The 23,984-nt window shown below is 46.9% G+C and overlaps 1 protein-coding gene across 1 annotated transcript in view; it reads left to right on the forward strand.

Annotated features, from left to right (window-relative positions):
• Window positions 1–5,156: 5,156 nt before the first annotated feature.
• Window positions 5,157–23,984, forward strand: part of NOTCH1 (notch receptor 1) — an 80,725-nt gene continuing 61,897 nt past the window's right edge. The window contains exons 1-2 of the mRNA XM_084650510.1: window positions 5,157–5,312; window positions 9,579–9,660. Coding sequence (XP_084506636.1) covers window positions 5,255–5,312; window positions 9,579–9,660 — 140 coding nt within the window. The 5' untranslated portion in view covers window positions 5,157–5,254. The remainder of the gene's footprint in view (window positions 5,313–9,578; window positions 9,661–23,984) is intronic.

A 23,984-nucleotide genomic window follows, 5' to 3' on the forward strand; every position in this document is an offset into this window, starting at 1 on the left:
CAGAGTGCTGGAGGGGGACACAGCTGATGGAAACAGCTTTCACTACCAGCATGAGCTAGATTGGAACCAGCTAGCAACCGCATCCTCCAATGGGGTTATATGTGTGGAGTAAGGTATTACTCAGCAGGAATAACGGTGGCTGAACTTTATAAAGCACCTTTCCTCTGAGGACCTCAAAGCCTTTCACAAGAGTTTCACTACCCCTATGTCAACACTGGAGAAACTGGAGTGCAGAGAGACTCAAGAGACTGGCCCAGAAACGTCAGGGAAGGATCCCAGGGGTCCTGAGTCCCACTCTGCCTCGCCGCTCCAAGCCTCTTGAGTCTGGAATCCTTCCACAAGGCCATATTTGGGGTTGTGGGACCCCTCATGACAGGTTTCTTGAGGGAACAACCCTAGGAGACATACAGCTAACCTGCACCTGGAGTGCTTTCCCAGCTCAGAGAACAAGCCCGGGCAAAGGGAACATAGGCTCCTGCTAACTGCTTATGAATGTGCAAACACAATGGACAAGATGGGGAAAATGGAGGGAAACTCAATACCTAGGAGTATTCTAGATCTACTTCTGCCAGGGAGAAACCTCATACTCAGATGCACAAAGCCGGTTCCGCTCTGCTCTGTAGCCCCAGTGACAAGAGAGGAGTCCAAGTGCTGTAGCCAGTGGGAGTGCCAATCAGTGCAGAGTGGGGCTGATGTTTTGTAATCTCAAAGAGAAAACTAGCAAAGAAGAGATGAGGGCAAAGCAGCTAAGTGTTAACGAGGTGCGAGGATGTCCCCTCCTCTGGGTTTTGGCAGCATTTACAACCCTACCCCCATTATCTTCTTCACTCTCCCCTAGCTGCTGTTTCAGAGTAACAGCCGTGTCAGTCTGTATTCGCAAAAAGAAAAGGAGGACTTGTGGCACCTTAGAGACTAACCCATTTATTTGAGCATGAGCTTTCGTGAGCTGTAGCTCACGAAAGCTCATGCTCAAATAAATGGGTTAGTCTCTAAGGTGCCACAAGTCCTCCTTTTCTTCTAGCTGCTGTTGTGAGCCATTCAACTTGGAGAGCAGGAAAAAGGGAGGAAAACACAGGGGGGAAGTTTCCTTCCCTGTCCAAGTGTGGAAAATAACAGATGTAAAGAGAGGCACTAAAGCTATCTGCTCAGGTAGAAACATAAACATGCCTACCAGCCAACAGCTACTGCTTAGAGCTAAAAGAAAAGGAGGACTTGTGGCACCTTAGAGACTAACCAATTTATTTGAGCATGAGCTTTCGTGAGCTACAGCTCACTTCATCGGATGCATACCGTGGAAACTGCAGCAGACTTTATATACACACAGAGAATATGAAACAATACCTCCTCCCACCCCACTGTCCTGCTGGTAATAGCTTATCTAAAGTGATCATCAGGTTGGTCCATTTCCAGCACAAATCCAGGTTTTCTCACCCTCCACCCCCCCACACAAATTCACTCTCCTGCTGCTTCTCTGTGTGTATATAAAGTCTGCTGCAGTTTCCACGGTATGCATCCGATGAAGTGAGCTGTAGCTCACGAAAGCTCATGCTCAAATAAATTGGTTAGTCTCTAAGGTGCCACAAATACTCCTTTTCTTTTTGCGAATACAGACTAACACGGCTGTTACTCTGAAACCTGCTTAGAGCTAGAGTTTGTCGGCATATCAACCCCAGGGCACGTACAAAACCATGAAATCGTCAGATGTCACCATTGCCTCCCTACGTGTTTAAATCAAACACTCTAGGCCTGACAGCAGTAAAGCATAAAAGGCACTTAAGTAAATGCTCACATTCCCGCTTGCTTCTTGTCGGTCCATAACGTGCCTGATCCAAAGCCTAGTGAAGTCAAGGGAAAGATCCCCTTTGGGCTTCAGGGTGTTTCAGATCAGGGCCAATAAGAGTCAGAATGTACATCGTGGTTATTGTTTTTAATATCTACCCATGGACCTTCACTTGAAAAAGGTGGATAAATTACTTCATATTAGCCTCATTTCACGAGGTGGGGGTAACCGGCATGCGGAGGCAAAGGCCACAGTCTCCAAAGTTGGGTGCCTAAAGCTGGGTACCTAGACTTGGATTTTCACAGGTGATTAAATTCAAAGGGACACCCAACTCGCTTGGAAAATCACAGCCCTAAATCCAGGCTGGGGCACTTACATCAGAGGCCTGTTTTGAAGGACGAAAGACACAAAGAAAATGAAGACAGCATGCAACAGAGAAATGATGTTGAGGGGCTCTTCCCTTTGATCTGCTGAACAGAGACTTTCCCCTCCGCTTTTTTATTTGTTTCACACTCGCTCTGGAAATAATTTACAGCAGGAAATAGTGGGGTAACACCAGCTCTGTGTAGGATGGGAGGTGCCTTTGGAGATGAAGTGAGAGACATACCTGTGACAAGGGACAAGTGAGAGGTGTCACTTCTTCTCATAACCCATTGTGGAGTTGGTCTCTCTTTCCCTCTCCCTCCCCCTTTTAACCAAACGCACACTAACCGGGACAGGCATGTTCCCTGACTCTGACTCCCTGTTAGCAAGCAGTAGAGGTTGAACAGAACCATTTGGAGACAAAGGAGGGACAAAACAGATACAGCTGGCTCAGGACAATTCATCTGTCCTGTTTGCACTTGGATTCTCCCTGAAATGATGATCGGTCCAGGACACGGCAGAAACGCTTTGCAGATAGGGGCCCACAGGATGGCTTAGCACAGACCCATGTGCAGATGTCATAGCCTGTGCTGGTGGATCCCAGTAAAAGATAGGTGCCAGGTTGCTAGCAGGGCCAGCTGTACACTAGTGGGATGAACACTGAGATGAGAGCCAGGAAGTCTATGCTTTCTTCCTGACTTTGCCACTGACTTGCCATGTGATCTTGGGCAAATCCCTTAGGCCTTGCACAGACTCAGCTTTTTCTCCACATTTCCCACTGTTGCACTAACCGATTATGTGGTTACCCAGGTGGTAGCAAAAGAGGGAGCTCTCATGTCGGCAAGGCACTGGCATTTTTTGCTACCATCTGCGCAGGATTAGGTGACACAGTGGAAAAGAAGATAGTACATGAGCCTTCCCACACTTGATGCCATTGTTGGTGTTACATCACGGGTTGTGTAGTAGCGGGAGAGGTGAAGGAAAAAGCTCACCGTAGGTACAGACTTTGGCCAAGATTTTCAAACACGAGTGCCTCGAATTTGACACCTAAATCTATATTTAGGCACCTAGACAGATGGCCGATTTCAGTTCAGCTTTAATTGCTGGGATTATATAGTAATTGCTCAGGCCATGCTGGAGCACCAAGGTGGGGCAGGAGGGGTTGGGCCTTGTACATGTGATTGTATTAGTAACTACAATTAGTTGTCCTTGTTAAGTTCCTAGCGGTAGTCACATTTAGGAATCCATCCTGCAAGCCTGCCACGTACAGAAATCCTATTGACTCCAGAGACAGCTCTCTGCTTTGCAGGACTGGGCCCTTGGATGGAGCCGGCCTAACAGGAGAGAGCTAGAGGAACAGGGTGCCCAGAATAAAATACAGAGGTAGCTACAGCACATGGCAGCAGCCAGCGTTTAATGTTGCCCATGCAGGTGTCTGGGCTAGGCGTTTGCTCAAGTTTGGGTTTTTTTCCTCCCTCCTCTAGAATTGGCTTCCAGGCCTTCTTTTATTTAGTTAGCTAATTTCTTTCTTTATTGTTGGCCAGAGCTTTGGCTGAAAGTTCAGAAGTTTATAGCACAAAAGAAATAAACAAACAGACCCCACTCGAGCTATTTCCACTGGAGCAGAATATATATGCTAGGAGTAGGTAAAAATGCATTCCCAATATGCAGGGGCTTGGGGGTGGATAAATCTTTATAGGGATGGTTTTGATAAGTCACCTCACTTTGTGTAACCAAGCACATTCCAAGAGCAAAAGTCAATCACACAGTCAATACATTGGAGACCCAGAGGTGTCTGAGACTGTGGGACTCCGCGGGGGGGAGGCAGGTTTGTCAAGGCAGACACAAAAGGTGACCTCACAGACCTGTTTATTCACCTGTTCACTTGCCAAACTTGGAGCTGCTCACACTGCACCTGCAAAAATGCAGGTTGCATCCACTGCCCTGGTGAAAATGCATCCTCTCCATCTGCAGCTGGACAATTGAACAGACCTCCTCTCCCGGACTGGCCTGTCAGAAAGGCAGGCAAACCTGTCTGCTCTCACAAAACCCCGCAGTTACCTGCCTTGATAGGTGGCTAGCCACAGGGTTACCCGATCCAGGTGCACACACAACACAGGCTCTGGGAGGTGCAGGGGTTGAGTGCACATTTTTGTGGGTGCATCTGTTGTGCCGTATTTGAATACTGCCCCCCCTCCCCACCAGTCCCCAGGTTTTGCAGCCTGGCTATCAATGACTTTCCCCACAGACCTCGTGCGTGCGTGTGTGTGTGTGGGGGGGGGTTACTCTCTCCCACCCCCCGAATAGTGGATACAACTTGTCCTCTAGCAGCACCCAGCTCTTGCCCCCCCCCCCCGGCTCCCCAGCAACATGCAGCCTCAAGTCCCCCTCTTGCTGCCCAGGGGCAAACACACTTCCCCAGAGTTTCCTACCCTTCCACCAGCCCCAGCGCCCTCCTGGAGCCCAGGGGCAGAATGCCCCGGGCTGGGACGCGGGCAGGGCATCCCGGGGGTGGCGGGGGGGGGACACCCCAACCCCGCTTGGGGATGAGCAGCGCAGGGATCCCTCCGCGTGCGCGCGCACACACAAAACTTCCAGCAGCCTGGGAAACTTCCCGACGCCAAGGAGTTTCCCCTGCCCAGGCTCCCCCTGAGCGCAGGGGCTTAAAGGGAGCAGCTCCCCAAATCGATCCCGCCCCCACCTGCTCCTCTGCAGCGCAGGGGCAGGCTCCCCGTTGCCCCTTGGCAGGGCGCTGCGGCTGGCTGGGTTGAGCCCCGGGGCACCTGGGCGGAAGGATCAGGGGCGGGGGGGGGAAGAAAAGGGCGGAGAGCGCAGCGCAGAGCCGCCTCCTTCTCCTCGCTGGGGGATTTGCAGCCGGAGGTTGCACGGGGCGCCGCGGCTCTCTGCGTCTCTGGGGGCACCGGGCATTTCTCCCTGGGAGCGGATTCCTTTTCCCGCCTGAGTTTGGGGGTGCTTTTTTTGGGGGGGGAGGGGAGGATCCTGCATGCCCGCCGGCTGGCTGGGGGCGCCCCGGGATCGATGTGGCTCTGAAAAGGGGGGGGCCAGGACCAGCGCAAAGAGAGACGCCCGTGTGGAGCTCGAAGAGAAGGAATGCAGCAGCTTCTGGTGCAGAGCCTCCTGCTGTCGCTGCTGCCCGTGCTGAGCCGAGGTAGGGGCCAGGGCTGGGCCTGGGGGAAAGGGAGAGGCTGGGACGGGGCGTCTGTGGCCGCCAGAGAGTTGATGCTCCGGAGCAGAAGTTAAGTGGCGCCCCGGCCGGGAGCTGGAGCTGGGCTCCGGCGTGTCCCAGCACAGTCCTGCCTCCCCTCGCAGGCGAAGCGGAAACTTTCTCGCCCGTGTCTTTCCCTTCTTCCCCCTGCTGACTGGAGAAGAGGACAGAGCTCCTTGCTGGGGGGCTCTAGCGGGGGAGAGGCCGGGGCTCACGCTAAGGCGGGTGAAACCCTCTGCAAAGTGAAAGAAGGGCTGACGGGCAGCGGCTCAGCCCAGAGCAGGCTGAAGGGGAAGAGGCTGTGGCTTGAAAAGTTCTGCTCTTATCAGGGGAAACGAGCAATCCGGAGTGAAATTGCTCTGGGGGTGTGTGTGTGTGTTCGTTTGCCGTCTGCTACCAACTGCCCTCCAAGAGGGAATCTCGCCTCTCCACTCCCCTCTGATTTTAAAAGATCACAACCCACCTGAGAGGGTGTGTGGCTGGCATAGCTTCAGGGCGGGGAATCCAGTGTGTTTAACCCCCTCGCTTTTAAACCAGTCCGTGGGGAGAGCTGATCCTGCCTCAGAAGGTGGCAGACCTTCAGCCCTCAACCAAATCCAAGGCGGGGAAGAGTGGGGTGGGTTGAGCTGAGTGCTCTTCAAACTTGGTTCTCTCGAGCTCTCCTGAGAGGAGCAAGCCTTTAAAAGCTGCCATCACCAGGGCTGGAAAGCATGACTGGCTTTATAACACAACCCAAGCCCCTGTGTGTTGGGGTTGGGTGGGGGGGGGGGGGAGAAGCTTTGCGAACCGATCTCAGGATAGCAATGGGGTGTGGTGTGGGGGGGGGGCTTTTTGGTAGGAATTCTTTTTTCTCAGCAGTGGAATATTTCATGTTGCAAAGCTCAGAGAGAAGGTCTTTCCCTTGTGCTCTTTTCAGGCTCAGGCCGGAGACTGGCTTTTATTTTTTGAAAGCCTGGTTCATTCGTTGTTTCCTGTTTCTCGAATCGACGTCAGATTTCTTGTTCTCTCAGCCCCTTTCCTCGCAAGTTTTGGGGCGGATGTCAGAGGCCGTTTTGTTTCGGCACAGGGCAGTAACCTGTGGGGAAACCATCAAATGGAAACTCGTGCAGCGATTCTTTTTTAGTCTAAAAGGCCTAAACTGAAAGATGCATAAGCTTCGCCAAGGGGAGAGAAATGAGTAGGAAGATGCTTTCAGAAAAAAAAAAAAATTCTCCTGAACATGCAGAAATCACCTCCGCTTGCAAATGTAGCACTTCGATCCTGCCTTTATCCTCACAACACTGGAAAAAAAATAAAGGTTTGTGAAGCGCTTTGAAAAGCGCTCTGTAAGAGTATAAATACAGGAGTGGCACCTACTCACGTGAGTAGTCTCCCTTACTGCCTGGGGCCTGCTAACACAGAGTAAGTGCTACTCAGGGAAAAGGCAGCAGAAGCTGGCCCTTAATGTTTTGGCTCAAACAGATGCGAGCTGTGACATAGGGGGTTGGATTCTGCCACGCTGACTCCCACTGAAACCAGTGCCACTGATGCAAGCAAGGGAGCTTACCAGGAGACACCGTGTTGGTGTATAAGAGAAAAAAAGGGGTCCATGCTCAGCCAGCCTGTATAGCCACCTCTCGTGTGTGTAAAAAGGGATGCCTAGCTGCATCTGTCCTGAAAGCAAAGATTTTTAAACAGGAGAGAGACTGAGGTTTTTCTTCTGGAGCTTTTGGACCAGGGAGCGTAGGACTGAGCAATGCTCTGTGCCTTAAGGAGTGTAGGGTTCCCCGGCATACTTCAGAGTTATGATACAAAGTCAGAAGTCTTACTCATAGTAAGGGTGTCATCACAGCCTTCCGGGAAAAAAACCCCGTTTAGGTAACGTTTGCGCTGTCTGGTTTCACTTCACTTTGCATAACTGAGGAGAGACCCAGGCTGGCTTAATTCCCTCCTCCCCAGAGAAAGCAGGCTGCAGTGTGTTGGCATGGTAGGAGGTAGGAGGGCTGTTAGTTGACTCAATCAGATCTTCCAGGCAGCAGGTATTGAGTATCAAGGGGGATACAGGATTGAGAGCTGCCCTACAGTAAATAATGTAACAAGAGGTGTCTTTAACGTTTTACAATGGGTAGCTCTGATTTCCCCCTTTGTTAGGAATCAGGGAAGGCTCTGCTCTGCAGCTGTTGCACTTTCCCACGAGCAAGGAGGGGAGTGTGTGCCTGTGGCTTTACAACTCTCTGTTCTCCCTCTGTAGGACAGTCTGTAGCCACTTTTTGTCCTTTTTTTTTTTTTTTTATCATGAATATCTGAACAGCCAGACAATTCAGCAATAGTTTCATGAGCGTTTTCTGTAGTCAGGAGAGTAGCAGTATGGAGTGGAGGGGGGGGGGGGGAAGAAACCCAGCTAGGTGGCTGAGAACAAGGATGGGAGCCTGCCCTGAAATCTGAACTTCAAGTTTGCAGATAACTTTGCCTTGTGAAAGCAGCCCAGGGTGCTCTGTGACTGCTTTTCTTTAAAGCTCCGTGGCAGCCCCCTTTCCCCTGTAAGCTGTTCTAGAGAATTGCTAGCACGTCGCCATATGTTTGGTGGCATTCCATTGTACACTGCCATTTACATATTGGAAACAACTTGTGTCATGAGCAGCCTTCATTCCACTAATGTCCCATGCCACTGCAGTGGCTCCTCTGCTGGTTTTTATTGGTTAAGAGTCCTATCTACAATTATTATTACTGAATTATTTTTATGCAGTGCTGTAGAGATGCTTGGGGCTTTGCAGACACACCAAACACCCAGGGATGTGTTCTGCTTGAAGAGACCCTGCTGTAAATCTGAAGTAAAAAGAAAAGGAGTACCTGTGGCACCTTAGAGACTAACCAATTTATTTGAGCATAAGCTTTCGTGAGCTACAGCTCACTTCATCGGAAGCTTATGCTCAAATAAATTGGTTAGTCTCTAAGGTGCCACAAGTACTCCTTTTCTTTTTGCGAATACAGACTAACACGGCTGTTACTCTTATATCTGAAGTAACTCCATTGATTGATCTGAAGTTACTCTGGTTTTACCCCAACGTGAGAGTCAATTTTGGCCAAGGGTCTCTGCCCTGAAAAATTTACAATCAATAGGCCAGATTGAGATGTAAAATCAGGAGTAATTCCAGGGGAACTGAGAGCAGAATTTGGCCCAAAGGACCAGATCCTGAAATCCTTACCCTAGTAGCCTTCAATGGACTGCTCACTTAAATAAAGATTACTCCCATGAGTAATGATTACCGGTTTGTCTCCTTGGTTAGGTTTTTAGAATAGCCCATGTCACCCGAATCCTAAGGCCCTGACCAACTCCATGCTTAGGCAGTGCTCCCATTGAGCTCCTTCAGAGTTTAACTGAATAAAGAATGCATGATTGAGTCCAAAATCCATCAAGTTTGCAAAAATTATCTTTTCAGGCCATCTTTTCCCTGCATGAAAGACAAGAGACTGGGCAATGTTATGCCAGCCCCCTTTGAAATCACGTGCTGCCTAGAAACTGGTCACAGCTCCACCCGTTGCAATTAGCTATGCATTTTTATGTGTTTCATCATTTGAGGACATCTTCTTCTGAGAGCCCATCGCCTCCAGAGGTTTAGCAGCGCTAGCGTCTCTGTGAGCCTGCTGTTATAGACTAATATGCAGGCTCTTCTTAGCATGGACCTGCCACTCACCTACAAGTGAAGTATAAGACCACCTCTCATAGACTTGAGTAAGAGAAGGCCTTCAATCAGCAAAAGACTCGGTTTGTTCTTTCTGGGGATTAGGCTAATAGAGGTGTCGAAGGCCTGGTTTACACTACAGAGTTAGGTCAACGCAAGGCAACTTACCATAGACCTGACTATGGAAGTGTCTATGCTAACATTTCACTCCTGCTGGCAGAACTGCCTTGCCACGCCGATTTAATAACTCCACTTCCACGAGAGACATAGCGTCAAGGTTGATGTAGTTGGGTGGACACAGCATCAGTGTAGACATTACATCGCTTACGTCGACTGTTACTGGCCTTCAGAAGCTGTCCCACAATGCCCCACACTGACAGTTCACTTGATACAAGCACTCTTGCTGAGGACGCACACTGCTGACACAAGGAACAAAGCGTCAACACGCACAATGTAATTATTGAGGTGTCTGTGTACCAACAGTCGATGTAATTTTGTAGGGTAGACATGGCCCAGCTCCTGGTTAATTCTCATCTTCTGTTTGCAGGTTTACGATGTACACAGCCTGCCGAATCCTGCTTGAATGGGGGAAAGTGTGAAACTTACTCCAATGGGACTGGGGTATGCCTGTAAGTATAAAAGAGAACTGAGCCAATGAGTTTCCTTTATCGAGACGAACACATTGCCATCAAGTTGACTTTGCTTTGAAGGACTGAATTCTAAAAGAGGAAAAGCATTTTCTTTATTTGAGGTGCAAGAGTAATTTGCAGCCATATTTGGTCCCAGTCCTACTTGCATAGGAGTCAGTGCAAGTCAGGCCTTTGGCCTCAGTGGAAGTGTGATGAAGCGTGGTGTCCTGGTTGGGGGAAAATACAAGACAGGGCCAAATGTGTCACCCTGTTGAAGGCAGTGGAGCAGGACCATCTGGACCAATAAGTAACTTCTAAGGGAGATTCTTGATAGCCTTATTCGTTCCAGGACAAGCTCCCGCTTCTGGCCCCAGAATCTTGTGCTTTGGAAACCAGCTGCTGGGCCTGTAAAAAGCATTAATGTCCACTGCAAAAAATTCAGCAAGCATTTTAAGAGTATCCTATTATTTATCCTACCCTTTGGCCAGAGATCACGCTCAGTGACAACCCAGTGACATAGATTCATAGATTCCAAGGCCAGAAGGGACCACTCTGATCACCTAATCCGACAACCTATATAGCAAACCCATGGATCTTCTCAAAAATAATTCCTAGAGCAGATCTTTTAGAAAAACATCCAATCTTGATCTAAAAATTGCCAGTGATGGAGACCCTTGACAAATTATTCCAGTGGTTAATTATCTTCACAGCTAAAAATTTACATCTTATTTCTAAATCTGAATTTTTCTAGCTTCAACTTCCAGCCATTGGATTGTGTTATACCTTTCTCTGCTAGATTGAAGAGCTCATTATTAATAAATATTTGTTCCCCATATAGGTACTTACAGACTGTAATCAAGTCATCCCTTAACCTTCTCTTTGTTAGAGATTGAGCTCCTTGAGTCTGTTGCTATAAGGCATGTTTTCCAATTCTTTAATCCTTCACCTGCTTCTTCTCTGAACTGCCTCCAGTTTATCAACATGCTTCTTGAATTGTGGACACCGTAATGTCAATTTACAATAGAGCGTGATCTTCCTAACATCGTGACTCTGATTCTGCTGCCACTGAAATAAACAGACATTTAGGTATCCATTGATTTCAGTGGATGTGACAAGGGGCCACCATCTCCCATGAGAGTCAATGGGGGTTGGAGGCGGTTGTGGCCAGGCTCTCAGCTATGGCACATCAGCATAACTTCACTGAAGTCAGTGGAGTCGATGTTCGCCAGCCAAGGATATGGCCCATGCTGTGTTGCAGGATTAGGCTCATAAAAATGCATGGCTCACTCGGTAAGAGGAAGGCACCTTTTGCCTGCAAGATAGTTTTATGTGATGGTTCTCTGACCGGCCTTCTCCAATCCTGGATCATGGAGCCAACTGATGTGTAAAATGTTGGGATTCCCTGAAGGACTCATGAACTGACCCACCACAGCGATGACTGATTCACTCCAACCTTCCAAGGAATAATAACCAAAGAGAAATGAATAAGATTCCAGTCTTTTATTTTTTTTTCTTCACTGTTACATAAACAAAATCCGGATGGGTTTGTTTTCCAGCCAGCCTCCCCCATCCACCTGTTAAGCGTGTGCGAGGTCGGGGCTAGCCAAGAAGACAGTCTTGTCCGTTCCAGACTTCCAGTTCAGAGCTCCCCTCTGCAGAGGGACCTGAAGGCATTTCCATGCCAACTGTTGAATGGCAATCTTCCTCGACAACGTTCGGTGGGGAGGGGGAAGATCAGGTTTGCATGTTTGCTTCAGTTGGGTTATTCTGCCCAGTTTGTCATCTCCTGCCCCCTCCCTTCCATCCAAACCACCCCCCCACCCGGAAAAAAAATCAGCAAATTAATCAGGCACATGAACAATTTAATGGACAAAATTTGGGTCCCTTTGTGAGCTGCTAATGAATGCACGCCACTTTTTTTTTTTATTTTGCAGAAGCCCTTACCAACGCTTGACGCTCTAAATCTTGTTTTCTTTCATTCAAAGAGCGACAGCTGGGATTCGGTCGAAATTCGGCAGCTATTGTTGAGGGAGGCAGATTAATGCTGTGTGACTAATCATGTATGGCTTCCCCGAATGCATAACTCTTTCCATCCCCCACCCCAACCCTACACCCCTCCTTTTTCTTGTAGTCGGTCGGTCGGTCTGTCTGTCTTTCTTTCTTTCTCTTAAATTCCAACTCCCCCGATTTACATTGCATGTGCAGATGGCAGTGGAATCTAATTAGATCTGATGTGTGCAAGCTCTATTAAAAGGAGGAAAAGCCTCCAAAGTATCTGTCCTTTTTAAGAGAAAAAGAGAGATTTTTGGTATCTTTGAAGAATTTCTTTGCTGGCAGCCACAAGTGACTTATCTTAACCATGAATACAGAGCTGCTTGCGAATGTGTGAGCTGTTTTTTGCAGAAAACTAAGGTTTCGGTAGCCATTAATATTGAATGCTGTCTGTGTAGGTTGAACTTTTAATGGATGATGATTTCGGGAAGGCAAATTTAGTAGGGACTGAGACGTTGGATGAGATGTAACTTCCGAGGTAGCTGATGGGGTTAGCAAAATCTTATTTTTCAGACTTCTCTAAGTATCTCTTTACTAGGAGTTTTGCTTCCAAGCCCCTTAAACAAAGCAAAGTTAAGAGCACAGATAGCAGAAGTGGAAAAAGTTAGCACCTCCCATTGGCGCCTGAATGAAACATACCATTTTGGCTTGAGGCCACATCTCAGTTTGGCCTGGCACTTAACACAGTTTGGCCATAAAGCTCCTTTGTGCTCCCCCCACAAATCCAATTAGAAAGTGGAGTGAACTAAATAGTGGACGAGGGAGAAGCTACTCCACTGGAGAAGTATCTCTGCATTTGTTGTGGATACTCATTACAGCAGAGAGATAACTGAGTTACTTGAAGGTGACTTTGGTTTCAGAGTTATCAATGTATAAGCCCTGTTATGGAAAACAAATCACTGGGGTGAAATGATGAGCTTTCACTTACTTTTATTATTTTACAGCTACATTTCCGAAAACTCCTGGTCCTTTATCTTAATGTCTCCTTGCCAGTCCGTCTGTGTACATAGAGCTTTAATTGAATGAAGAGGCCTGGGCATTTGATCAGCTAGAGGTTTTGCAACAGAAGTGGCCTAATTAAATTGCCTTTAGAGTTCCTATATGCAGTGTAGTTGTAGCCGTGTTGGTCCCGGGACATTAAAGAGTCCAGGTGGTGGAGGTAATATCTTTTATTGGACCAACTTCTGTTGGCGAGAGAGACAAGCTTTCAAGCTTATACAGATCTCTTCTGTGGGTTTCGGAGTTTGTTTCCCAGACCTGAAGAAAAGCTCTGTGTGAGCTCGAAAGCTTGTCTCTCTCACCAGCAGAAGTTGGTCCAATAACAGATAATACCTCACCCACCTTGTCTCTTTCGAGTTCCTATGCAGGAACAATATGATCTTGCAAACAGCTAGAAAGATGATTGTGATATTTCATCTAACGGGATCTTGCGAGGAACTTAACTCAAGGTAAAAGTAACCCAACACCAAACTCTTGCCCTCAATCTATAACATTAAAAAGCCTGGCTTGCAAAAGCTTGTACCAGCAGACGGTGATGCTAGCCGCTGACTGCAACAGCACTGACAAGTGTAGTTTTGTGGTGTGTGTGTTAACTGTGGCTTTAAGGAATAGGCTTTCATTTGAATCAAGCATGTTCCCATATCAGATGAAAAGATTTTTCTGAGGATCACTTTGACTTGCGGTGATAGGTCCTAATTAAACATTGGTACAGTTATATTTTGGACTGGTACCATCGCAAATGAATAGGACTGATCTAAGATTGTTGTGACATGAATTTTATTCCCAACGAGCCCCCGTTCCACTAGTTAAAAGCGGATGGTTTGGGAGGGGGCTGAATTACAAACTCAGTCCCACCTGTGTCATCACTGAAAGCAGTGGGTTACGCCAACGTGCTGAGAATCTGGCCCAGTGTAGCAAAGCAGCTGTTAAGGCGAAGGAACAGGTTAAATCTAACCACTAGGTTTGCAGTGAGGAAAAGGTCAGTTTGCTAAAGTACTTCCTTTGTTTATGAATCTCTGCAGCCTTATGGCTCAACTTCTGGATATAGGACCTGATCCAAAGGCCGTGGAGGTCAACGAAAAAACTGCAGTGGCCAATGGATCTGACCCGTAGGAGTTGGGGAATATTTGTTTAAACCTCGATTTTAAAAAGCAAGAGATTATTACTTTAGATTAAAATAATTTTGTGGCGACAACCAGAAAGCTCCGGCGACAGTCTTCATTCTGCAGTCCTTTGTGGCCTCTGAGTTATTCAACTGCTCGGTCATTGTTATCTCATTTTAAAGGACGGATGTTTCCTTCTGGCTTGATATTTCTCATGTGCTTTAGCCCAACGTTATTTCCATGAAATAATAACAAAGAAAAAACGTCGCCTCCATGCTGGACAGGAAGAGGGTGGAGTGTGAAACAATCAACCAGAGGAAACTCTTAAAGGAACAGTCTCATGGTGATTCAGCCACGTTGAGACTCCTGGGTGGTCATTTCAAGTCTGATCTCATGTTTTCGGAAGGAACATGGTTGGAGCCTGGAGACTTGGTGGAAGAGGGGAGATTAAAAATACAAAAGTACCAGCATCCCCTGTTGCAGCTTCCAGTGGAGGAGAATCTTGGTCCAGATCCTCAGCTGGCATAAATCAGCACTGCCCCCAGAGTCAGCAGAGCTTCATCCATTCACACCAGCCGAGGATCTGGCCCCTTGTGTTATTTCATGCTGGTTTATAGGGATTTTTTAATATATTAAACTTTTCCCCCACCCATTCCAATGTGGCTTCTATTCTCAGAGTCAGAAGAGGGATTGGAAGAGTGATTTCATGGCTGAACTTTGCATATAGCTTTTGTCACATGCTTAGTGCAAGAAACTGGTTGCAGTGCCCTGCCACCTCACTGCTAAACATCATTTAGGAAGTTTTTCAGAACAGGGGTTTGGGGGGCTCATTCTCCAGTGCCTTTTGCCTTGTGCCTGTGCAAAGTGTTTCCTCATTGAAATCAGCGGAGTTACGCTGATGAACTGAGAGTCTGGCCTTGGTGAAATCCCTCGTTACCACCTTCAGCTGACTGAGATTCTGCCTCCACAAAAACACATTGAGTTATTCCAGTCCCTTGGCCAAGGGCTTGGGAACAGAAGGAGCATAATCGTTAATGCAGTGACTGATCACTCTGTTTTCCTTAAATGCCACCAGAGACTCTGAGCAAGAAAGAAGAGCCTTAGAACTTGTGGGATCCTGTTTACTGAACACCCTGTACTCATGATGGCAGGTGTAGCTACACTGTGTGTAGGATTCTGGCTGTATATTATGTTTTGTTTTTTTTTCCCTTCATCGCTTGAACCTGCCCTGTCAGAACTATCTGACCTCAGAGGGCTAGAATTGTAGCTGGTGTGAATTGTCATAACTAGGTGCCACAAGTACTCCTTTTCTTTTTGCGAATACAGACTAACATGGCTGTTACTCTGAAACCTGTCATAACTACGTTAACTTCAATGGAGCTCTGCTGATTTCTGCCAGCTGAGGATCTGGCCCAAAGGCTGTTATAGTTTATTGTATATTGCATTAGATGGTTCCACTTTTCCCCCACCTTCTTTGCCCCTCTATTTGTAAGACATTAGAAACAAACAATTTGGCAGTTAAAGGACTGAATAACATACATCAGCAAGCAATTAGCAAGTTTTAAACTAACATCCTTTGTAAATTAACTTTCTCTTTTCAGACCTGGAGGTGCCCTGACCCTCATTTTGCTCATGTTCATAGACGTGCTGACTGGTAACGTGTATGTATGTGAGTGGAATGTGAAATTTATAGAGCATAAACATATTTAACCAACTAGTAGCCTCAGGGTGCAATTACCGTAGGCCGGTGTACGTGTGGTCATTATGGTGAGTTCTCATGGCTAAGCTATCTCCAGGGTATGGGTACAGTTTTTCAGGGCCATAAATCAAGTCTGTGGGGTAGAGGAGCCTGCATTTACTTGCAGGATCCTACATCAACATCTTCCCAAAGCAAAGTAGACTTTTGATGGGAAGGGTGGTTGGCTTAGATGCTAGATAGGAATCCATCTGCCTGTCTGCGGGCCATATCCAGACAGGTGATGAGCAGTTCCCACTCACCTTGGTGGGATTTGTGGATGCTCAGCATCTCTTGGGATTGGACACTGAACGAGGCCTCTGACCCAGAAGGAGGGGGTTTCGGCCTCTAACTGGCACCAAAGGACCAGCCTGGCACACCAGATCAGGGAAGTGCAAAGGGCACCTTTGTGCAACTCCCCCATCCACCAAACTAAGCCTGTTTATGTCAGGCCTAGGCACTGAAGGGATCTAAGGGCATAGTGGAAAACAAGAGTCCAGTGCAAATGCCAGACTAATGGAGCCTTCCTTTCAAATGGCACCTCTTGCTCTTCATCACACTGGGCACCATTAGGAGATGGCTGTTTATCCCCCTGTGCCTAGAAGGGGTGTACTTCCCCACCCCACACCCGGTGGTAAATGCCTGCGGGTGGTACCTGCCCAGTTTTTAATGGCGCTCGCTCTACTTTCTGGCCTGTTGAGCAGTAACAACTTGAGTTATGTTTGGTGTAGGAAGAATTATGCTGAGACTTTTAGGATCTGTTCGTGTCTGCTCCTGTCCACTGGAGTTGAACCACAGACTCTGTGATTCCTCCATGTAATTCTGCTTCTGTTGCTACATCTAAAGACGGGGCCATTTCGTTTCCCTGGAAGTGTGGGTATTTGGAGACCTCTGCACGGTTCAGTGCAGTGTCACAACCGCCAGGAGGTAAATGGTTTACTTGGCCGTAGCTAAACTAACACGGAGCTTTGGCAGTCGGTGTCCTGCGTCCCCGGAGCAGGTGTGCAGAGCTGAAGCCGAATGCAGGAAGTCAATGGAATGGCATTCCTGGAGTGTAATGGGCTGTCCAACAGCAGGAAGCTTTCAAGGGCTCAAATGGAAGGTCATGGGATGTAAACTTTTGCATTTTCAGGGCAAAAAAGGAAAAGCTGAGCCGCTCATTCCAATGGGCTGTGTGGGCAAGGGTGTCAAAGCATGGCCACGCAAATGCCAACTGCTGCAGTTCTTAGCCTCGGGAGGACTTTGCTTGAATATGGGCCGCATATGTCAGCGTTTTCAGGAGCAAGCCCTGTAGTGTATTCCTTATTTACAGGCACAAAGCTTTGTGAGCCATAAGGTAGAAGGGAGAGTGACTGAGCGACACAGTGAAACGGACGGCCAGAACTATCAGCAGGATAACTAGGTGTGGGGGGAAGTGACAAATTCCCTTCTCTCAGGGTAAATACACCCCTGTGCAGCCCCAGAGCCATGTGCTCCTACCCACGTTTGGAGTTGGTAAACGGGGCAATTGTAATACCATGTGCTGGCTGTCCGAATATCACTGCAGCAGTTGCACTGATGTAATTGAGGAGAATTTGGCCCTCGGTGTTGAAAGCTCGTCCATTGTACTTTCAATGCTGAGGGCCACATACTGCTCCGTTACACTGATGTAAATCCGGAAACGGCTCCATTGTACATCGAGAGTAATTCCATTGGAGCCAGCTGAGAACAGAATCTGGCCTTAAGAGCCAAATTCTCCCCTGATCTGCATCCCGCAAAATCCTCTGAAGTCAATGGGATGAATGGCAGGTGGATTGGGTGCACATTGGCTTTTATTCTAATTTAAAACCATCGAACCCCTTGGGGAATTTGACAAATCTCAGCAGTCCCATTAACTGGACTGCTCTGCTTGTCGATGGTATTTGATGCTCGGCTGTCCCGCTTCACTACTGACAACTTTTGAAACACAGTCACTAAACATCCCTTTAGCAGTGATGTTCAGGGCACCGAGTCTATTGGGTAAGAGCCTGATCCTGCGTGATACTCTGGCAGTGCTGTTAGAAGGATGGTATTATTACTATTTATTATAAGTGTTGCGGCAGTGCCTAGGAGTCTGAGTAACAGGCGAGGACCCCCTTGTGCTAGGTGCTGTACAAACACAGAGCAGAGAGACGGCTCCAAACAGCTTATAATAACCCAAGTGACAGAAGTGTAGCGATTCTAGTTTGATGCTCGCTTATTACGCTTTGCACTTGTTCGAATATGTTAGATTTTTTGCACACCGGGAATACCAGTGGTTCTCAACCTGCGGCCCAATTAGCACAGAGCTGCAGCCCATATGACATCCTCAGGGCCACACAGGTAGCATTGGATGCGGCCCACAGAACACGTTCTGGGCCGCGTATGCAGCCCACAATGGTAAATAGGTTGAGAACCACTGGAATAGACCAATAAAAATGCGCATTTACTATAAGTTCACTAAGGAAGGCCCGATGTGGTGCGTAACGTTAAAGATCTCCCTGAGGAAGGTCAGTTTAATATTAGTGCCTTCTCTGCAGGTCCAGGAGTTTGGTTTCCCATAGAACCATCAGGTTGCAAAGAATTCTGCTCCCATGTTCTCACACACGAGGTTTGTGACTGTTTGTTTAATTTCCAAGGAACGATACAGAGACGATAGGCTAGATTCTCAGCTATTGTTAATCAGCGTTGCGCCAGTGACTTCAGTTGAATTATTTCAATTTACACCAGCTGGGGATTGGGGCCAAACAGGGAAACGTGTTGTTGTGGAGTTTATTTTCTCCATTTATGCTTCTCTGCCATCTTACAGACATCTGTACTCCGTGGCTCTTAGGATCAGAACTTGAAATCAGGCTGTCTTATCCGAGGATCAGATTCTCCTTTTGGCAAAACTGTTGTAATTCTGGTGTAATGCCAAAGAAGTCTGGAGTTATTCCAGATTTACAGTGGTGGAATTGAGATGAGAACCTGGCCTATAGTATGGAAGACAATGCGCAAAATAAAGGCTTGCTCCAAAGCCCGCTGAAGTCAATGGGCATCTTTCCCATTCATAGCTGAGATGAGAGTCTGATTAGAGTGGGGTTTGTTCATTGGTACTGAATAGATTCATATCATAAATTGCCTTGGGAGACTGTGGAATCTCCATCACTAGAAATTTTTAAGAGCAAGTTAGACAAACACCTGTCAGGGATGGTCTAGAATATACTTAGTTCTGCAATGAGTGCAGGAGACTGGGCTAGACGACTTCTTGAGGTCCCTTCCAGTTCTACCATTCTGTGATCATGAAAAACCACGTGGATTAAGCCTGGCTATTCTTGGTTTAGAGGCTTCCAGTTTCAGCAGAAGCGAGGGGAATCCTGTGTAGATGTCCCTACCATCTCAGGCTTGTGTATCCAGAGGTGATGCTGTGTGCATGCTAAATACTTCCCTCCCACACCTCTAAACCACAGTGTTCAGGGTGAAGAATGGGGGCTCTGAAGCTTTCATTCTTGGCTCCCATTGAAGCTAATAGCAGAACTCCCATTAGCCTCCTGTGACGTGATTTTGGTGTTTGTGCAGCATTCTCTGGTAGATCTCGGTAAGACCATACCCAGGCCCCTCATCCCCCAGCCTGCCTGCTCAATATCCAATGGTGGTTGAAAATACCTGATCACTTATAGTTTTCTCTTTCAAGTACACCTCTTTGAAGCTTATAAGTAAGAGTATTCAGCGCTGTTTTAAACTGACCATACGGGTGAAGTACATACATCTCTCTAAGGCAGCCTGTGGTGCGTGGACACCTGGGGGTCTGCAGCAGACTATGCCTAAGATTCCCAAAGGGGTCCGCACCTCCATTTGAAATTTTGTAGGGGTCCGCAAATGAAAAAAAGGTTGAAACCCATCACTGTAAGGAGACGTGGGAAGAGTCATTCGGATAAACAACTTGATTGGACCTTCCTTATGGAAACGACAGGAAACGAAAGAGCTGTTGAGAAGGTCAGGTTGGAGCGAATTCATTGCAGGGCTGCACTTTACAGGGTGGTGACAAATTCTGCTGTGTATCAGAGCCAGCTGTCTGCCTTGCCGGTACATCAGCAGAGCCCACAGCTTGGAAGTGTAGCAGTACAGGGGATGCTGGAGGAGGAGGCGGCATTGGCGGGGTCCTGTCTGCCACGCTGGAGGTTTTCCTTTCATTAAAACTGTGCTTTAAGCCTGCTTTGATTGGGGCATATATATAAAAATGCTATTTGTAAAACACCGTATATACTTTCTGTGAGCTATGTACATATCCGCATTATAGGCAGGATTTTCCAGAGCACTCGGCATTGGACTAACTATCGCAATGGAAGCGGTTAGCCCAACTCTCAGTCCCGTTGACTGCAATGGGCCCAGCGGGCTACCATCTAATCTTATCCCTATCAGCTGTAATAGATACGCTCCCTAGCTATCTGCCTACCCATCATAAAATGGAAGTTGCATTCTTGAGTGGTTAGAAGGTTGGGCAGAAAGTCCGGGCTCCTGGTTTTATTGGGAAGTCCCTTAACCTCTCCGCGTCTATTTCCCACCCCCTGATGTTCCCTGTGCATGGAAAACTCTCCTTATATGATGCATAGAGCACTGTGCATCTCTTGCTAGGCACTTCTTGAAGCAGAAACACAGTGCAGTAGAATCTGTTTATACAGATGAAACAGGAGATACGGTGCCTACTTCCTGAGACTGTAGTGACAAGAGTCCTACTGACGTGAATGTAAGAAGGATCAGGGTCATGGGTAAACAGTGATTCGGGTAAGTGTGTGGCTCTGGTGTAACTGAGGTGTCTGGGGGCACAGCCCAGTTCTGAATAGTTTTCCCTCCCCACCACAGGAGGGGAAGAGTTCTGCTATAATGTGGCTGATGTGTATTAGATTATTTTCTAACTCCATCACTGTTCTAGGTGGTTTGGTTTGGTGTTTTTCATTAAAATCAAAAGTAACCAGAGTGGCTTTTAACTCAGCAGTCCTAACTCTGGCCCCGATTCAGCCAGGTAAGTGAGTACATGCCTAACTGATTGAAATCGGGAGGATTATTCACAGTTGGAATTAGCTACAAGCCCATTTACTTTGCCAAATTAGGACCTAATTGCTGGTGCCATTAGAGCAAGCAATGATTTGAACATTGAACCTAACGAGGGCAGAATATTGTAATTTGTGACTCTTATTTCTCATACAAGAGTTAACATTTTGTTCTAACTTTTATGCCATGATGTTCAGTCCTAAAGGCTGTCTGAGGTTAATATTGGCAATGTCAGTTAATCAATTAACATTTAGGCATTGGTTGAAAGCCCTCGTGAACCTTCAGCAAATGGTGGGGGCGGTGAAGAGGGTTGGCGGGAAGGGAGCTGAAATTTAATGGGAAACTTTCATGCTCAGTCAAGTTGCAAAATTTATTTGCACATAAATCAGTTTCTTTTTAACAAGATTTTAACTTAATTCCCTTCCCAAAACTCTGGGAGGCTTAACAGTATTTAGATGTGAAATGGATTTGTAAGTGTTAAAGATGCCATAATTGCTCCCCTCTTTAATAGACTGTACCACTGCAGCATGTAAGGAAGGCTGGGAGGTTAGTCTGCTAAAGTGCTTTGATTTATGATGCCATGTTGCTGCTGTGACCTGGGGGAAAGAAACCAGTTTAATAAAGTTTAGATATTGCAGTGTCTCACTATCCTGTCACCTAGGGCCTGATCCAAAGTCCGCTTAAGTTGATAGAAAGACTCTGGTTACCTTAATTTGGTTTTAGAACAGGCCTTACAGCTAACTCTGGGAAGCCGGAAAGGTTGCAGAGATGTAGCTGAAGGCAAGAATGGACCTGAAGAATCAGGCTGTATGTGAAAGTTTGATTCCAGTGCTGGGCCAGGAGCTGGAGTTTTTAAGCTCCTGCAGAACAGGAGAGTGTTTCATTCACAAGTGTCTTATTCTTTTGTGAATGGAGACTTGGCAGCCTGGAAGCCGAAAGCTCTTTGACAGATGGGTGGCATGTGGGCTCCAGGGGTGATCCTACAAACCCTTACTCCCTGGAGTAGTCTCATGGAGTTGAATGGGATAGCTGCCATGGAGCAGGGGAACTGGGCCTCATTTTGTACAGCATCTTTCATTGTGTCTTTACCCCCGCAGATGCTCTCCGAGACATTGGAGGGCTGATCTTTCTTTCCCAGGCCTGCTGATCTCTGGCACAACAGCCTCTGATTTCTGAGCCATCAGCGCAGTCCAATCACCAAACCTCCATCCTACGGTATAATATACAGGCACCAGAATTAGTGGCATGATGCTTTGACTGTGTTTATGGGCTGTGCTGTGACCCTGAGAATGAAAGGCTAATCCATCAAGGCCCGCTCAGGCTGCAATATGGCTCTTCTTGTGTCCACCGAAGACTGTCCCCAGGAGGGATAACAAAAAAAGACTTCAGCATTTGTGCTGTTCACGCTGTCAGCCATCCTGAGTCCTGTGCCCTCCTGCCATGGTGGTCGTAATTAAAGGGGTTGTGCTAATGACATAGAATCTCTTCTAATGGTATTAATGCCTTGTAAGATCAAGAGCCAAAGTATTTTAAGGCTTCTTCTAGTGTTTGCTGCATAGAGCTATTGAACTTTGACTATGCATAGTTTCATTTTGTTTTTATAAGAACTGACTGTTGTAGATCTGGCAGGGGGGTGTGTGTGTGTCTATGCTTAAAATATCAATATTAGACACAAAGTAGATTTATGCAGATGGGCTACAGTTAAACAATGCGTGGGTGCCAGTGTTTTAAGATATGTGGATAAGGCTCTTCCAAAGAGATGCAGTGCTAAACAGTGCAATAGCTTCACTTGGGGCATGCGGACGCATGTGGTTATGGGTAACAGGCAGGCCCAGTACTGTAATATTTCGTCATGAGGACGATGCAGGTAAAGATAGGAATCGCTCTTTCTGCAGTTCTGCCGGCGTCCGTCAGCCTCAAAACTCTGGTGTCCTCTCGCTGTCTGAACGTTCAGGCGAGAAAGCGGTTAGTTTGGTTGGCTAGAGAGGAAAAGGATAGTGACAGTTGCTGGATGGGGGAATGACCGACCCTGCAATGGAATGACCCTGGAGGAAAGAGAAGAGGGGAAAGAAAACCCAACCTCTCCCTGGCCCCTAGCTGCTATTAAAATGTTAGACACAGGCCTCAAAGTCAAAAGGCAAGGCGACAGACGGCCCTTTCACCGTGCCTGCTGTTCTTAATAAAAGGTGGGTTTCTAAGGAACACTGCAGAAGAATGTGGGATAGCGGCCTGAGGGCAGAGGCTCCCCTGTTGTCTGCTTTCAGTCAATAAGGCTTCATGTTGACACAGGGATTTTTGCAGGCGAAAGGTGTAGAAGGCTGCATTGTGTAGAAGGCTTCCCCCTCACTGGCTGTTTCCTTGGTTAAATTTAACAACCAAAATATCAGGCTCAAAGGAAATATTTGTCTGCTCAAATGTATTTTTTAATCTCAGACTTTGGAGAGGGGGAATTTTGTTGCCAAAAAACTATTTTAAGGGATTTTTTTATTACTTAAGCTACAGAGGGGTTGTGTATTTTTTTTTATGGGAAAACACAAGTTAGATCCATCACTATTCCTGTCTTTCTCTTTCATTCTTGCTGTCTGTTTCTTCCTCTTTTCGGTCTCGTTTGTTTCACCATAGTGCAACTAGTGAAATACTTTAGGTTAGTATTTTCAAAAGCATCCAAGTGACTGAGGAGCTGAGATCCCACTAACTTTCAATGGGATTTTGGCCTCTTAAGTCATTTATGAGCTTTTCAAAATCCTATCCTCATTCTCAAAAAAAAAAAAAAAAAAAAGAGGACTTTTGGCACCTTAAAGACTAACAAATTTATTTGACCATAAGCTTTCGTGAGCTACAGCCCGCTTCATCCATGCATGTAGTGGAAAATACAGTGGGGAGATTCCCCCCACCCCACTGTTCCTCACATATTCTTGTCAACTGCTGGAAATGGCCCATCTTGATTATCACTACAAAAGGTTTCCCCCGCCACCCCACTCTCCTGCTGGTAATAACTCACCTTACCTGATCACTCTCCTTACAGTGTGTATGGTAACACCCATTCTTTCATGTTCTCTGTGTATATAAAATCTCCCCACTCTATTTTCCACTGCATGCATCCGATGAAGTGACCTGTAGATCATGAAAGCTTGTGCTCAAATAAATTGGTTAGTCTCTAAGGTGCCACAAGTCCTCCTTTTCTTCTTTCAGATACATACTAACATGGCTGCTACTCTGAAACCTGTCCTCATTCTGTTTATAAATCAGGGTTGAATATAGGTTGTTTAACTCTTGGTATCTTCAGACTTTAATCTTGGGTTTTATTTCCAAGATTAGTAATGTAGATATATGGATCGAATGTGTTGCTTGTGGGACTTTCCCATATATGGAGATAAGGTAGTTTAAATGATTAGCCAAAACATGAA

This window comes from Lepidochelys olivacea, assembly GCF_965140295.1.
Source record: "Lepidochelys olivacea isolate rLepOli2 genome assembly, chromosome: 16".
NCBI lineage: Eukaryota > Metazoa > Chordata > Testudines > Cheloniidae > Lepidochelys > Lepidochelys olivacea.